Genomic DNA, 18,014 nt, shown 5'->3' with positions numbered 1-18,014 from the left:
CTGCACACTGACCCTGCACACTGACCCTGTAAACTGACCCTGCACACTGACCATCCCCACTGACCATCCCCACTGATCCTGCACACTGACCATCTCCACTGACCATCCCCACTGACCCTGCACACTGACCCTGCACACTGACCCTGTACACTGACCCTGTACACTGACCCTGTAAACTGACCCTGCACACTGACCCTGCACACTGACCCTGCACACTGACCATCCCCACTGACCCTGTAAACTGACCCTGTAAACTGATCCTGCACACTGACCATGAACCCTGACCCTGTAAACTGACCCTGCACACTGACCATGAACCCTGACCCTGTAAACTGACCCTGTAAACTGACCATGAACACTGACCCTGCACACTGACCCTGCACACTGACCCTGCACACTGACCATGAACCCTGACCCTGTAAACTGATCCTGCACACTGACCATCCCCACTGACCCTGTAAACTGACCCTGCACACTGACCCTGCACACTGACCCTGCACACTGACCATCCCCACTGACCCTGCACACTGACCCTGCACACTGACCCTGCACACTGACCATCCCCACTGACCCTGCACACTGACCATCCCCACTGACCCTGCACACTGACCATGAACACTGACCATCCACACTGACCCTGCCCTCTGCCCACCCCCTGCCCTCTGCCCATCCCCTGCCCTCTGCCCATCCCCTGCCCTCTGTCCATCCCCTGCCCTTTGCCCATCCTCTGCCCTTTGCCCATCCCCTGCCCTCTGTCCATCCCCTGTACCATTTCCCCACTCTGGATAGGTGCTGCAGGCTGAGGGGGTGTGGGAAGGGCAGGGCTGGGGTGCAGGGTCAGGAAGATGGGAGCACCAGGGGCTTTTCCATGGGAGCTCACTCCCAAGCCCCTCTGTGTTTGTAGAAGGCAGAACATATATCACAGTGAGTGTTGCCCTGGTAACCATCAGAAATAGCACCACACGCTCCCCTCCCTGTGCTGCAGCCACTGGGGACCCTGCCCCTGTCGGAAAGTGCCCCTCTCCTTCACAAATCACCTCCTGGAACGAGGAGAGCTGGGTGTTTGTACAACACCTCCCTCTCTGGTGAGATCCCATGGAAAACATTCCCAGTTTTTCCATGGCTGTGCCAGCCAGGCTGCACAGCAGAGCCAGCCCAGCACTGCCCATGCTCACTGCCTGCTGCTGGGGGACCCCAAGGGACAGGGAAGGGCTCTGCTGTTCGCAGGTCATGGGGTGGGGATGGAACCAGCCTGGCCTGGGACGTGGTGTCACACAATCACAGAACCACAGAAAGGTTTGGGTTAGAAGGGACCTGAAAGCTCATCCAATTCCAACTCCTTGTCATGGGCAGGGACACCTTCCCCTGGCCCAGGCTGCTCCAGCCCTGTCCAGCCCAGCCTTGGACACTGCCAGGGATCCAGGGCCAGCCCCAGCTGCTCTGGGCACCCTGTGCCAGGGCCTGCCCACCCTCACATGAAGGAATTCTTTCCCAATATCCCATCTAAACCTAATCTCTGTCAGTGGAAAGTCATTCCCCCTTGTCCTGTCACTCCATCCCTTGTCCAAAGTCCCTCTCCAGCTCTCTCAGAGCCCCCTCAGGCACTGGAAAGTCACAGTGAGGTCACTTCAGAGCAATCCTCAGGCTGAACAATCCCAGCTCTCCCAGAGCAGAGCTGCCCCATCCCTCTGATCATCCTGGTGCCCCTCTGGACCTGTGCTCCAGGTGACCCTGCTGGAGCACAGGGGTTGGGCCAGGTGATCTCCAGAGGTCCTTCCCATCCCAGCCATCCTGGGGTTCTGTGATTTATGATACACTGATGAATCTCACACAGTTTTGCTCCAGAAGCTCACTGTTATTCAATTTAATACACGAACCTGACTCAGTGAAGCAGCAACCTAGGAAAATGGAAAGATGCTCAAGAATTAAATTAACTTGATCACAAAGAGAGGGAAGTGACATTTTGGCTAATGGATGAAGACTACAATTAAATTGGGAATATCTAATGTCTGAACCCTTCTCTACATCAGTGCATTCAAACATGCATTTGAACAAACACAAACAAATTTTGCTGTGATTTGCTATTAAGCTGATCAAGCCCATTTGGTGACCGTGCTGGCCACTGGATCAGCAAAAGGCTCCTGGGAGGGGAGCAGGGCAGGCACAGCTTGTGCTAACTCATAGCTTAGTGCAAAGCTCCTTCCTCCCTGCACAGAGGATGCTGCAGGCATCAGAGGAGCACATCCGTGGGTAACTGGGCATGGGGAAGCAGAGATCACAGAGCCACTGAGGCTGGAGACACCTCTGGCCTCCCCCAGCCCCAAGCCCTGCTCAAAGCAGGCTCAGGCAGTGCAGAGGCCCAGGAACATGCCCAGGTGCCTTTTGGATGTGTCCAAGGATGAAAACACCACAAACTCTACAGGCACCTGGCCATTCACACTGAAAAAAAAGATTGTATTTACATTTAAATGGAATTTCCTGAATTTCAAGTTGTCCCCATCGCTCCTTGCTCTGTCACCAGACACCAGGGAGAGTCTGGTCTTTACTCCCCTCCATCCAGGGCAATGGAATCATCTCCTCTCATGGCTGAGCAATCCCAGCACTGCACAGAACCACACCAGAGCCTCTCCAGCTTTGGGGCCCAGCTGTTCCTGTGCCCCAGAGCCACCAGGAACTCCCTGCACTTCCCAGTGGATTCCTACCCCTGCTTCAAAGCCCTCCAAACCTCTGAGCTGTTGCTAAGGACACCTGAACCTGCTATCAAATGGATTTTTGTGGAGCTCAGAGATCAAGCTCAGCTCTTCAGTGCCAACTGAAGGAACAGAGCAGCTGCTGGGCTTGAGCTGGGCTGCTCCTGCAGCCCTCAGGTAACAAAGCCTCCTTTAAAGAGCTGTACTTTTGCCTCAGGGCCTCCTGTTTTGGACCATTTGTATTTGTAGGGAATAATTTCAGCTGTGGGCTTCACTGTCTCCTCATCTGTCACCACCCTGCACCAGAGCTCAGCACCAGCCACCAGCCAGGAAAAACTCTGGTGCTAAAGGGGCAGGGAGCTGCGGGCCAGGCTCTGCCAGGGGATTATCTTCCCAAAGAAATGAAGGATTGGGTGGCTTCCTGCTGTTCTCTCTCATAGAACGAGTCATTTATGAAAATCTCCATTTTCAGAGTGAGCTGAGAAACTTTTCCCAGGCCAGACATGGATGCTTCTGTCTTTATTTTGCCTCCTGCAGTGTCAGAAGGCAACAGGACTGAGAGGAGGTGGCCCTAGGACAGCCCTTCCCAGCACAGCAGTGATCCTGCTCCTGTAACCCAATAAAAACCTCTCAGCTGCCTCCTTCAGCTCCCACAAACCTAATTCCCCAAACCAGTGCTCAAAGTATGTGATTCTCATTATGCCTGGTCCCAATCAAGGAGCACTGATGAGTAATTTTGCATGTGTAAAATTTACATGTATAAATTACACATGAGTAATTTTTCATGTGTAAAAACCACCCAGATCATCCCCTCAAGTGTTTGTCCTGGAGAATGTGTGTGTGAACTCCACGTGAGCTGAGCTGTTGGTCAGGGGATGGCACAATACAGAAGCAAAGCTAACAGTTGTTTTTTGTCTGCTCAAAAACAAATGGGAAGCCTGGGTATAACCAGTGCTGTGGGTGGGATACAGCCTTCACATAATGAGTTTAATTAATCTGGGTAAAATTACCCTGAGAGCTGTTCTGTCCTCTCTTTTATTATTAATGCAATGATCCACAAATCCTGTGACACTTTTGTAAATTGAGTCATCTGTGTCATTCCAGATCTTGTACAAACACTCCTGGAACTGTTTGTGAGGCATTTGTCACCAAAACCTCGCAGGAAAGATCTTGCCAGATAAACCATATGGCAAATATTGCTCTGACCCACCCCTGACTGCAATGGCAGAATCCTCTGTGGGACCCCTCCTCAATGTGGGATGAGTTTGGGTGCTGATTTTGCCAAAGGTCAGATTTTCAAGCTAGAGAAGGTTCTTTGTCCAACCTTCCAGACCCTGGGTTGTCCAGAGGGTGCTTTCATGGCAGTCTGCTGACCCTAAAGGAGTTTTGTTAGACCAGGAGTTCTTGTCTGTTAATGCAGGGACACACTTTGGGCCCTGCTCTCCCTCCTCCTCGTGTTCCATGGAGCTCCAGCCCCTGGGAGGAGCTGGGGGCACCAGGTGAGGTGCAGAGGCAGGCGTGGAGCTGAGCAGCCTGGCCAGCCTGGGTGCCACTGCTGTCCCTTTGCTTCCCTGCCACTCCACCGAAGGCTGGGGCTGGAGCTGCCTGTCCCACACCCTGCAGGACCTGCCCAGAGAGCCAAGTGCCACCAGGGCACCTCCAGCTCCCATGGGGCCCTTGGTGCTGATTGCTGAGCCTGGGATTCAAAGCAAAAGCAGGAAGAGCTCTGAGAGCTGAGTTGAGCCACTCTTGCCCACATCCCGTTTCTCCAAACTCAGCAAGGAGCTGGGATATCTGCATGGATGAAGTGTTAGCAGCTCTGGGACCACGCCAGAGGCAATCCCAGATGTCTGAGTGACCCTCAGCACACTCCTGTCCCCAGGGCCACCGGGGCACTGCTGAGCCTGCCCCATGCAGCAGAGCAGCCTGACCTAACCCAGCTGGATCGAGCTCCTCTCTAAGCTCAGGGGGAGCCTGGCCAGAGAGAGCCACGCCTGGAGACCCAGCCAGCCCAGCCACCAACACTGTTCTTTTACAGAAATCTGACTTCTGCAGCTCTTCTCGTTTAATCACAGAATCAACAAATCCTGGAATGGTTTGGGTTGGGAGGGACCTTAAATCCCATCCCACCCCAGCCATGGCAGGGACAGCTCCCACTGTCCCAGGCTGCTCCAGCCCCAATGTCCAGCCTGGCCTTGGGCACTGCCAGGGATCCAGGGGCAGCCCCAGCTGCTCTGGGCACCCTGTGCCAGCCCTGCCCACCCTCCCAAGGAGGATTTCTTCTGATTTAGCCTTCAGTGTCTGTCTAACCTCCTACTGATTGCTCTGCCCATCAGAGAAGATGGGAATGGATGTAATAAAAACCCTTCAGGCCCCCAGTGCTTGTCTGTTAGCACTGAAACAGCACATGGAGACTGACACTGCTGACAGATCCTTTACAGCAGCACACCAGCATTGGAGAAAACAACTTTTCACTCTGCATTACTGAATGGCTCAAAAAGCTGCATATTTCCTTCTGCACCACCTCAAAGGTAGATGCCAGGACTGCAGCCCTCTGTATATTAAAAGCTCTGGAGAAGCTCAGCATTGTTTACCTCAGAGGCAGCTTGAAAAAAAAATAATAAAAAAAAATAATCAAAAATTAAGATCAAAATATCAGGGATATTTAATTTCAATTCATAACCAGGCCTGAGGGCTCAGATCAGGACTCAGAGCTTTGTCTTAATCTAATTTTATGCAAATAATTCAGTGATAATAAAAGTTTATATAATCTACATCAAGGAAATCAGAGGGGTTCCCAAAACCTGTAATGAGAGCTGACATCACCGAGTGCACATCAGCAAACCCAAACCCTCACTAAACGAGTGGTTCCACAGAGCACTTGACAGAGACAGAGCTGCCTCCACACCCCAGCAGGCTCTGAGGCATTCTGTGGGGCTGTGATGAGAGCTGGCAGCATTTCCCTGGTTTGGGATGCCACAGGAGCCTGCCCCACTGCAGAGTTCCCTCCCTGAGGGGCTCCTCCACGCTCTTTGAGGTGCAGGGGGAGTTTGGGCAGAGAATGAGTCCAGGAGCTCTCAGAACAGAGCTCCTCTATCATTCATGGAGCAAATAAAGGCACAGGAAGTGCAGAACAATCTCCCCTCGGAGGTTCCTGCACGTGCACACCCCACAGACAGCTCCAGGAGGAGAAACCATCCCTGGCTGTGTGTATAAAGAGCCTGGACGTGGCACTCAGTGCCGTGGTCTGGTTGAGCTGTTAGGGCTGGGTTGGACTCGATGATCTTGGAGGTCTCTTCCACCCTGGTGATTGTGTGAATCCTGTTGGATTGACCCCACAGTGGCAGAGCCTGGTGACAGGGGTGACAGGTCCATGTCCCCTGGCAGGTGTGGCAGCCTGTCCTCGTGGAGGGGACACCAGGCTGGGAGAAGGGCAGCACAGCCAATGACCCCGTACCTGAAGGATGACCCAGTGCCCCTCCTGTGCAGCCACATCCAGGGCTCCTTCAGCCACCACCTCCTGGCCTTGCCCAAGGGAAACGTTGTGCAGGTTCCCGTGGTTAAAGGTGTAGCCCAGCTTCTTCCCTGGGGGAAACAAGGAGTGACTTCAGCACCCTGGCAGGGCTGGGCCCCAGCACAGCCAGACCAAACCTCACACAGGACCTGCCACACTCCTGACATCTCTTCCCTGCTCTCATTCTCTTGGCTCTCACCCGCTCCTTGCCCAAGTGCTCAAAGAGCAGCAGCTTCTCCCAAACTCTTTTAATTACAGTGCAGCATCCACACAAAGGTACCTCATTATGAAGCGCTTCTTGTTTAAAGAACATTATTCCCCTGCAACCTGGTGTAAAAACACATTGTACAGTGATAAGAAATGAAAACCTTCTCCTGCTGATTAACCAGGCTTTGAACACCCACGGTGGGTGGGGAGAAGCCCCTGCAGTGCAGAGGGGGAGCAGCAGCTGGGTTTGGAGAGGGCAGCTGGGATGAAATCCCTGCCAGCTCCCTCAAGCAAGGCCTCCCAGGTGCACTGGAGAGCAGTGACTGCTCCAGGCTCCTCATGGAGCACCACTGGAGCTGCCTTCCCATGGGAAGGCCCAGTGGAGTCAGCAAAGCCCATGGGAAGGGGTGGTTTGGGATCCTGACAGATCCCAGTGTTTCCAGGCTCACTGACAGCCCTCTGCACTGCTGGCAAGTTTGCTGCAGGGCTCTCCCTGTGACGCCAAGGAAAGGTCCCATGGGTGGGCAGCATCTGCAAGAAGCTGACTTCCATTCACAGGAATTACCCTGCACTTTAATAAAACTTAATGAAGGACAGAGAAAATATCAAAAACAACCAAAGCCAGGCCCAGCGAGGCAGCTGGAAGGCCAGTGCAGCTGCTCTGTGGCAATGAGTTTATTTCATTACTTCTCTTTTTGCTGTAACTCTTTTCTTGCTGTAACTCTTCTGGCTGGCTAACCCCAGGTGCTCAGCTACGCTCATCTTTACAATTCCAATTAAACCACTCATGGTTTGATTTTAGTGCTTCATTTCCCACACAGGAAAATAACAGGGAGAGACAGGATCACCAAGGTGGCTCCAAAGGGAAGCCAGGGACATCACAGGAGCTTCCTTTGGGGGTGTCCCTTTGATTTCCAGTAATGACACCTGGTTTGGGGGCAGAAAGAGCCTGAAATGCAAAGCTAAGCCCAAGAATTGCCCAGAATGAGCTGCCTGTGGCTGAGGCTGCACCAAATTTAACAGCTCTGACAGCTGCTCCTGGCAATGTTGGTAAAGGCTCACTCAAACATGATTTTGGGTGCACTGTGGAGAGGAAAAAGAATGCACAAGTCATTGTTCTCCTGGCCTGGTCTGTGCCTGCCTGGATGATGTTTTGTCCTGTCCAACCCCAAAGGTATCACACTCCTCTGCTCCAGAGGGACGTTCAGGCTGAAAATGAGGATTTTTCCACAGTGGAGTGAAGACCCAGAGTAAATTCTGCACAAGAACAGCTCTGGAGCACAGCAGTGGCTGCAGCCATTGGTGCACAAGGCCATCAGTGCCTTCTCAAGGGAGGCATCTCACAGAAGGCCCTTTGGCTTTGGAGCCAGCTGACAGCTCCATCCACATGGAAATCAGCTCAGGAAGGAGGGGAAGGAAACCTGGAAACTTTGCCATAAAGCAGCAATCTGTTACAGGGAGCTGTTGCTTATTTTCAGTTATCATAAAACCATAGAAGAGCAGGTTGGAAGGGACCTCAAGGGTCCTCTGGTTCAACCTTTCTTGGCAACAAGCATCTGACAGCATGTGAGATACCTCTGACGTAAATTACAGGTTGTGCACAAACCCAGCTCGGAGATTGTTGCAGTGTGAACCACACTGGGAATCCAGGCAGTGCAGGAAAGAGACAAGTTTGATTCAAACTTAAGATGAAAATCCAAAAGACTTTAAGAAAAAACAATAAAACCAAGCCAAAATCCCATTGCATCCTCTCGCAATTATCTATTTTTAACATATTACTTCATTATCTACAAAGAGATGAGGAAAGAAAAAACCCAAACAAAAGAGGCATGTTGTGCTAAGATAAAAATGCAGCAGATAAATAGCAATGCTGGGCTGTGCCTAGAGACAGGATTTATTTACCATGTTTCTCCACATCCTTCAGTGGGTCCACTCCTGGGGACAGGATAAAAAACATCGGGGTTGCAGGCCCTGATTCCTCAAAGGTCGTTGCAAAATCCAGGGGTCTCCCCACCACGTATTTGCTGCCCAGCTTTTCTTCTACAAAATCTCTGCCAGAGAGAAAACAATTTTTGCCAGTTTGTTCAGAAAATGCAGATTCCCCTGGAAATAATCAGTTAATGATGATGGAATCCCAGAATTGTTAAGGTTTGAGAAGACTCCCAAGGTTATCAAGTATGGCCATTATCAAACACCACCACGTCCTCAAGTGTCCCACCCACAGGTCTTCTGAGCACTTCCAGGGATGGTGCCAGGTTTGATAACCCTTCAACTGGCGAAGTTTTCCCTCATATTCAATCTAAACCTCTCCTGGTCCAACTTGAGGCCAATCCCTCTGGTCCTGTCTCTTTTTCCCCAGGAGCAGAACCTGATCCCCCCGGCTGTCCCCTCCTGGCAGGGAGTTCTGCAGAGCCAGAAGTTCCCCCTGAGCCTCCTTTGCTCCAGCCTGAGCCCCTTCCCAGCTCCCTCAGCCTCTCCTCATATGACTTGTCCTGCAATTCATTTTCATTTTAATGATTTAAATCATTTAAAAACAAAAAATTAGGAAAATGAGCATGAAAGAATTGTGGAGAGGATCTGTAGGCTGGGCTTCCAGGGGCTCCTCAGGAGCAATGCCTGGCACTCTGTCCTGGGGTGGGATGCCACAGGAATCAGCAGTCCTGACAAACAAAGGGAAATGGGAAGGGAGAGCAGTGGGAGCTGCCAGCCCAAGGGTGCATTCAGAAGAACAATGCAAGCACTGGCTTGATTCTGACTCAGGAATCTCAGGAGAAAAGAAATAAGTTGAGGTACAAGATACAAGAGCCTGCTGCGTGTTTTGCAATCCAAGCAGCCGTGCAGAGGAAGCAGCAATCCACTGAAAGTCCAGATGATTTACACAATTGCTTTGATCTGGAAAGCTGAAAGGGAAGAGCTCTAAGAATGGCTGGAGCATGGAGCCTTAGCATGAGAGTGACAAGGAAAAATACAAAGGAGTGAACAGGGAAAGGCTCATCTCCACAGCAGCTGCTGGGATGTGTGGGGAATGTTCTGGCTGGATTCCCCCAGGGTGAGCTCCTGACATCACTGCTTTACAAAAAGAGAGACACTGAACACTGATTCAAAGGTAGGAATGTTATATTCAAACCCCAGGAATGCTGCTGGAGCTCAGATGGATTACTCAGGCTTTTTGAAGGCAGCCAAATTCTTTCTAAGAGAGCTGAGAGCCTCCTTCAAGGACTGGTGAAAGGCAGTTGGAATAGAAATGCCTAAGGGATTGCAAAAAAACCCCAAACCAACAGCTTCCACATTTTTGGTACCTCTTTCGAGTAAATTTTTCTGTTCAGGGTCAAGATTTGCTAAATTGCTGCTGGAAAGGCTCAGGTCACAAAATTTAACCAAGTCCATCAGATTCAAGGTCACAACACTCTTGTTTTACTTCGAATCTCAGCTCTTTGAAACAGTGCCCTGGGGACTCAGCAACACAAGGTGCTACAAGAAAACTTTTGCCGATGTTCTTCAATAAGATTGAAGGATGAAATGGATATTTACAGGGGAAAATCCTTCCTCAGGGAATCACAGTTGTTGGTACACTGCTGGCCCTGAAGCTCTAAGGAGTGAGTCAGGGTAAGAGGGGCTTCTCCTGATAATTCCTTAGGCCTAGGGAATAAACCAGACTGGGAAAACATCCCCAGGGATCTGCTAGGAAGAGTGGCTGGAACACCCAACTTCCCAGGGCCTGTACAAGGTTGAATCATCTTAAATCCCAAAGAAATCCTACACCATCATCACAGAGGGCCTTACAGCTTTCTGAACAGCAGCTGGAAATGAGGTTGGGATTTTCCAGGGCATCTAAAATCCCCCTGGCCACCTGTGGCTGGGCTGGAATATTACTCCTAAAATGCACCCATGGACTGGTCAGGGCCCCCAGAGAGATGGGAAGGTTTGGAGTGGTCGTGATGTCCATGATCACCAGGAGCTGTTAAATGTTGGCACACTGAGATATTGATAATTTGGTTGTATTTCAAGAAGAGTCCCCAGAGTCCTGGGGGAGGCTCAGTGAACTGTTACTGTTTGCACTTTAACATGAGAAACAAAACAAAACAATACAAAACCCCATTTAAATACTCCTGTGCAAACAGAAAAGCTTGACGTGCCCACATCCTAAAAATATCCAGCCATGCTTTTGAACTTGGATTCCATTTATCATAAAAGAGAGACAGGAAAGGTGCTGAAATTTGATGTTCCAGTTATTTCTGAACCATGTGAGTAAGAAATGAATTATAGTTGCATAAATGAAATACCCACCTAAAATTTCAAGAGCTTATTTTACTCAAGCTAAACAACAACAGGAAAACCAATATTTTCAGCTGAGAGACACATGGAGAATCCAGACATAAGAGTAAGAACAGATGGATTAGTATTAATACCGTGATAAATGATAGCATTTATTCTAATAAAAGATAATAACAGTGACCACGGGAAGATTTCACTCAGTCTTGTCTGTGTTTTTCTGTGAACCTTGAAGCACAAACAGATGTAGTTCAAACACTGAGTAGAACACCCTGCTGTGTGCACGTCAGGTGGTGCAGGAATGTAAACTACTGGAGAAACAGGAGCATGAGAGACATCACAGAAATGTCAAAACATTGGCCAGAGAAGGGAAAACCAAGTCCTCATGGAGTGAAAGACCTTTAATTTGTCCTGGAACAAGGAGGTTGCTTTTGCATAACTTCAGGAAGTTTAGCCTTGCCCAGTTACCTTCACTACATAATTTACTGCTACAACTTTCAAAACCAGCAGCACATAAATTTTGCATTTTACAGAAAAAAAAAAAAAAGAGAAAAAAACCTTTATAGACTTTAAAGACTTTCCTTTACTTCTACTCTTTATTCTGGTGTTTAAGAAGAAGCCAAAACTGATCCAGTAACTCAAATAGATATTACTGAACTCAGAGTGCAGCAGGTGTGTAACACCTGTATGGTGATGCTCACTTCTGACTTGGCAGACCTGCTCCTCACCCAGTGCTGGTTGCACTGCTCCATCCCTGCTGGTGACAGTGAGCTTTGATCCCATTAAGCAAAATATTCCGCTTAAATCCAATGTGTTGATTGCCTTGCAGAGTTCAGAGACCAATGAATCTCACAATGGTTTGGGCTGGAAGGAACCTTAAACATCATCCAATTCCAACTCCTTGTTATGGGCAGGGACACCTTCCCCTGTCCCAGGCTGCTCCAAGCCCCGTCCAGCCTGGCCTTGGGCACTGCCAGGGATCCAGGGGCAGCCCCAGCTGCTCTGGGCACCTGTGCCAGCCCTCCTCATCCTCACGGTTCACCCAAGACCTCTTGACAGGAAACCACACTGCAGAACTCACATCCTAGAGATGTCCTGCCATTCACAAATCCAGGCACATTCCTGAATTCCTCCTGCTCCCCACACAGCCCAGCCCCAGAGCTGCCCCTGGGCCCCACCTGATGGCGCAGGGGACGCGGTCGGGCCGCAGGGCTCTCATGATGCACAGACGCTGCAGGGCTGACTTGTTCTTCCAGTCCTGGGGGAACCTCTCTTTCTCAGGACACTCAGACTCAACAAACTTCTTCCATCGTTTTGCTGACCCCTCAATATCCCGATCCAGGTTTCTGAATTCCTCCATGGATGAGAGAGCCTGGAAAAATTCAAGGGAAGTCAGGAAGAACAATCCTATGTGCCTGTGAACTGTGGAGGCCCAGGGGCCTATGACAACAATCCCCAAATCCCAGCCTTGGAAAGGAAACAACAAAGAACACTCCTGAGGTTGGGGTGAGAGAAGGCCTCCCTCCCACAGATCTGCACAGTTATATCTTAATGGATTGTTAAGCTTGTTCCCCTGTTGGTTTGCTGAGTTTATGTCCCCCTGCTCAGCCCCTGTTCACCTTATTTGTAACGTCTCTAGAATGTTCTCCCTTCCCTCAATCCCCATTGGCCCTAGTTTGGTGCAGTTCTCCTCCCCTGTTTTCCCATTGGTTGTTCCTGTCCCTAACCCTGCCTCTGCATCATTTTCTCCTGTTCCCATTGGACCCTGACCCTCTGATCCGCCCCCTCTTGCCCAGATATAACCCTGGTCCCTCCACCCCATTTCATCTTGTCCCTGGACTCTCTCCAGTGAATAAACCTTTCCTGGAGCACCAGACAAAGACTTGTCTCTGTCGTCTGCCTCAGGATTTTGTTGTGTGCTCCAGGCTGAAGCAGAGCTGGTTGGTCTCAGGCCACAAGACTGAACCATTTTCTAACTCTACTGACTCCTCGTGATTTGCTCCACCAGGGAGCTGGAAACCCATCAGGACCAGATTTTGTCCATTCTCCGTGGAAGGGACAGTCCAGGAGAGATTGAAACATTTTGGCATCAACCAGCACACCCTGTTCATTCCCCAAAAATGAAAAAATTCTCCTCTCCTGTTTGGAAAAATCTCAGGTGACAAGAACTTCCTACTGCCAGTTATCCCAGAAGTTACTGTTTTGGATGAGAGCTGGAAGTTTGGAGCCCATGTCTGATAGGAGAGTACGTTGCTGGCATTCCCATGAGCTGCATGATCTCCTTACTGATTCCACAGACACGGGGAAAATTGTGCAGCAAAACCCAGAGCATCTGCTGAAAAAATGTGCTGAACAAACACTCAGACATGCCATGCTGACCAAGTGCTTTTTTAAAGGGGTTTCACAGTTGGAATATTAATTCCAACAGAAGCACAGAATGGTTTGGGTCAGAAGGGACCTTGAAGATTTCCTTGTTCCAACCCCCTTACCATGGGCTGGGTCATACACACAGAGTTGGTTTTCTGTGCCTGTTCCCCCATTCACATCCCCCTGTGACACCACAACACTGAGCCTTTCATTCATTTCATGGTGACCATGGAGCCAGGAACCTCCACAAGCACAGAGCAAATGTAAAGATGTGGTGCTGTCTCTGTTCAAGCATTCAGCCCATCCAGAATCGGGAAAAAAACCAAAATTATTTGGCTTCTACTTGCCAAAAGCACATGAACTTCTTGGTGCTACGAGTCTGTAGCAGGAACAGGCAGCTGAAGAATGCCCCAAAAAAACAGCCCAGCAAGGCATTAAATAAATTAAAATTACAATGAAAATGTAGTTGGATTTTGTCGCTGGAAAGTGGCAACTATAAATGTTATGCAGACAAGTGAAGAATCCAAATTCTCTTTCAGACAAGTGGAAGCAGAACACATTGCAGAGCTCGTAAGGTTCTTCTGGATTGGAGTAAAATTCTCACAGAAACAAACATCTTCATTTTGCATAATGTGGAGCTGTGAGCAGCTGAACATGAAATGGAAAAGACAAGTGAAGGATAACAGAGAGTGAATGAGCTGTTTTCTGCAGAATGAGAAGGGAGAGCCAAGCAGAAGCTTCTTGATGAGCAGAGGTGCTCCCCACACCAGTGCTGCTGCTCCCACCCCACACAGCCTCGCTGTGGGAAGCACCTGAGCAAGCCCTTTGGAAAATGCTGTTTCCACACCTTGTTCAGAAGAACTGGGAAGATCCACCCTTGCACAGGGCTTGGGAAGGCACAGAAGGGCCTGGCAGAGGTGTGAGGGATTGCCTGGGATACGCTGCTGTTGCAAACAAGGCAGAAGACACTGAGGATGGAACTGTTTTAAAAACCTCACTTTCCCTCTGGAAGGCTTCCCAGTGAGAAGACAAAAGCAGTGTGAAACTTTGGTCTTCCTAACAGACTGAATTTAGTCCCAGAGAGTGAAGAGAGGGGAGGAAGATGTCAGAAAAGGGGGCTTCTGATAACAAATGTCTTCACTTTTTTAGCAGAGGGAATTACAGGATCACAGAATGGTTTGGATTGCAAGGGATCTGAAAGATCATCTCATTTCAAATCCCTGCCATGGACAGAGACACCTTCCACTATCCCTGGTTGCTCCAAGCCCTGTCCAGCCTGATTTTTGACACTTCCAGGGATCCAGGGGCACCCACAGCCTCTCTGGGCAGCCTGTCCCAGGTCAAATGCTGGAGAGGTTGATGGCAGAGGGAAGGAGGTTGTGAAGCTGTTCCCAGAGTGTGTCATGACCCAGGACCTTCGCTGTGTATCCACTCACAGCTTCACTGAAGCAATGCTTGGACAAACCCTGTGAGGGGGATCAGGCCAGGCTCCTGCTCAGGCTGGCCATGGCTCTGTCCACCCAAACACTGCCCTCCCTCTGGGGGCCCTGCTGTAGGGCTGTGCTGTCCTTACACTAAAAGAGATGATTTTTAAAGAAATGTGTTCCAGCAGAACCTCCCAAGCTGGTGGTTCCTCATTACACACTGCCAAGATGGAGAAGATGGCTCTGTCCTCTCCTGGCTGGGCAATTCCCCACCTTCCCTCCAGGCTGTGTGCTTGAGGGCCAGAACCAGAGCTCTGGGCAGAGGAGAACTTGCAGGTACCACCACAAATTCCTCTGCAACAGTCCCAGCCTTGCCCAAAGGCAGTGTTCCATCAACACCTCCTGCCAAGGCATAGGGAAGAGCAGAGTGCTTGCAGTGCCACAGCATGGAGGGGCTCAGCTCTCCACTGACCATCCAATGCCAAATTCCCAGGGATCCAGAGAATTCCATGGAGACTGTGAGCAAAGGGATGATTCAACAGCTGTTGTTTCCAATTGTGGATTTGCACTAACAGGGAGAAATGTCAGCCACAGAAGGACTTGCTCCAAATTCAGCGCCATATCCTGATTTCTGTGAAAAACCAGAAACCAGAGCACCAGAGAAACTGAAATTCCCAGGAATGATGCCACAAATTCTGACCTGCCAAGCCCTGGTCCTTGCAGCAATAAATGGATTCAGTGCATCTCTCGTGGCTGAGCATGATACAATGGCAAATGTTGAATTCAGGGAATTCTCAGTGCAAGTGCTTATATAAAACATCTTCTCACTGTTGACTTTTGACGTGATTTACTTAAAATATCACTTCAGAACTTTGGCTGCTGCTGCTTCGAGAAGTCTCTTGGCTTTTGTTAACAAGGGAGACTCTGAAAAATTGCTTTTTTCTGAGTAAATGACAGACATGTAATCAGGAGTGATGGTCTCCCTCTCCCTGAACAACATACTGTCGAATTATGAAAGCTCTAATTGCAAATAAAAACTCTGTATTATATAAATTAATACTAAAATTTACATTAGTCAACAATGTAAACGACATTTATTAGGAGTGATGGCATTAATGGGAGATGCTTTTGTTTAAAAGCCAGTGGAGTGAAAGCTCTCTCAATCAGTAATCTTTCAATGAATATTAATTGCTTTTCAATACCCCTGCTGTGAATTTTTCCAAGAAACTTAAGGCAGCACTAACAGATCCCTGTTCCCAGGCAGGGGTGGCACATTGGGGCAGCAGATGGGAACTGCACATCAACCTGTGCAGGGAGTCTATTTTTGTCCACATAATGAAAAGTACTTTTGTCACTTAGAGTTGTCATGGAAATTGAGAGAGACAAAAAAATATTGGTCAAAATAGAAAATGATCCAAAGGGCTGGAGGACTTGAGTTCTTGTCTTTGCAGCCCACACTGCGATCACCTCTGGTGGCTGCAAACAGGAGGGGCTTCAGTTTCTATCTCAAAATGAGACTTTTTCAGCAAAACAGGGCTCTTCACACCATGCCAGGGAGAGGATCCACCATCTTCTCAGAGAAAGTGGCTTTTCATTCACTGAGTCACAGACAAGCTGCTTTATCACTTCAGGTTTCTGTGACAGCTCCTCTCCTCAGCCAGCAGCAGCAGCACTGCGTGGTTGACACGTTCCCAGCTGCAGATCCCATTCCCCACAGCTGCAGGAAACACCACGGGGATCAGGCACTGGGTGCAGGACAGGAATCCTGGGTGCCACCACAAAGCCTGGAGTGCTCTCCACACACACCAAGGGTCTGAGAGAATGGGGGGTCTTTGTGGGGACAGGGAGGACACCCACAGAGGAGAGGAAACCTCAGAATCCAGAGGAGTCTTTGGAAAGGAGAACAGCTCCAAAGGGCTGCTGTCACTGCTGACAACACCAGTTATCTCCTGGAGCCAGACACAGCACAGGTTTTGGATATTTATTAGAGGAAACACTTTCTCTGATCACTAAAGGCAACAGTTCTAAGGAAACCATCTGCTCAAACTGGCCTCAAGTTTAGGTGCTGCTTCATAAGATGCTATAAAACCCTTAAAATTCCCCAACACATATATGAGGACCAGGTTTTCTTCCCCTCAGTTCCAAAAGGAATTATCCTTTTTCTTTTTTTTTTTTTTTTAAAGAGACTGTTTTCATTTTAAAATATTTCCATAATTTAAAACACCCCTCCTCAGAGTCACCTGGCTAGAGAACAGCTCTGGGGTGAGGCAGGACAAAATCACCCATTGCTGTGCCCTGTACTGACACAAACAGGGTGGAAATAAAAGAGAGACAGTAAAGGCAGAGCTGGCAGAACACTCCTAAAACCCAGTTACCCACCTCCCCACCAGACTGCAATTTAAAAGACAGAAGAAAATCAAAATTAAGGAATGTGAGGGTTTTTGTAAAAGCTATCATTATCTTTTGATGTTTCAGGTTTTAAAAAAACTGGTTTTTACTTTCAGTTTTTAGTTATATATCTTGCTTTTCTTTAAAAAAAAAACAACTTGTGCCTCTGTTTTAAAAAATTACATTCTGTAGGGAACACACTGAACATCAAACATCTCTCTATAAAAATCACACAATCTGACAACACTGGAAAAAAATTATATTTAATATTCTCCCAGTTGTAATAATCTGTGAGATGATTAAATCCTGATGATTAGTCACGATTTCACTTGCTGAATTAAGGAGCTGTGGAATTTATGAATTGAGTTACACAGTTTTTAAGCAGAGATGCACAGAGGTCCTCAGTGTCTGTCCATGGACTTGAGGGGTTTGGAGTGGCTCGTGGGTGAATTTTGTGGTGGGGTTTGGGGACCATGGTGCGATTCAGGAGAAGGCTGGACTCGAGGACCTTGAAGATCTTTTCCAACCTTAACGACTCCACAATTCTGTAATGTCCCAAGCACTTTCTGAAGGTCTTACACTGTCCATGGGCACTGCTTATATAAGTTTCAGCAAACATTCATAATTTCTTTCTTTCATTTTCTGCAGCTGGCCCAGGAGTCTCTAGGAAAACCAGCATCCTCACAGCTGGAAAATGACAGCTCCTGGAAGAATGGCAAAGCCAGACCCGCACCTGGCTTCAATTGATGGATTGGATCATTCAGGCAAAAGACGTATAGGCAGATGAATTGCTCCATTTAAATACTACTGTTAACTAGAGGAATTAATGTAGCAGATGATGGATTATTTACAATATCTCCCATCCTAGGTTTTGGGTTGTATTATTCATACACTGAAGGTGTTATTTTCTGTTTAGCCACCCTACCTGAATAATTTAACTCATAAGAGAAATCTCTACCAAAGGTGAAAATAAAGATTTGATGGGGTTTGCCAAGCTTCAATCACCTTTCAACACAAAAATGTTATTTTAACCCTCCTTATTTCTTTCACAAAAGCTGATTGACAAGCTCAAGGCACTGCATGCCCCTGTCTCCCTTCAAACTTGCTTCTCCTACATTTTAATGGGGACAGAAGGTGTGCAGAGCCTCAGAA

At 48.8% G+C, this 18,014-nt stretch overlaps 1 protein-coding gene across 1 annotated transcript in view; it reads right to left on the bottom strand.

Moving 5' to 3' along the window:
- LOC131585928 (dynein axonemal heavy chain 9-like) overlaps positions 1–18,014 on the bottom strand; it is an 89,019-nt gene that overhangs the window by 26,166 nt on the left and 44,839 nt on the right. The window contains exons 16-18 of the mRNA XM_058852587.1: positions 11,862–12,055; positions 8,314–8,462; positions 6,148–6,275 (exon numbers count right to left, since the gene is read on the bottom strand). Coding sequence (XP_058708570.1) covers positions 6,148–6,275; positions 8,314–8,462; positions 11,862–12,055 — 471 coding nt within the window. The remainder of the gene's footprint in view (positions 1–6,147; positions 6,276–8,313; positions 8,463–11,861; positions 12,056–18,014) is intronic.

This window comes from Poecile atricapillus, chromosome 17 (assembly GCF_030490865.1).
Source record: "Poecile atricapillus isolate bPoeAtr1 chromosome 17, bPoeAtr1.hap1, whole genome shotgun sequence".
Taxonomy (NCBI): Eukaryota; Metazoa; Chordata; class Aves; order Passeriformes; family Paridae; genus Poecile; species Poecile atricapillus.
This window is presented reverse-complemented; position numbering and strand designations above follow the sequence as displayed.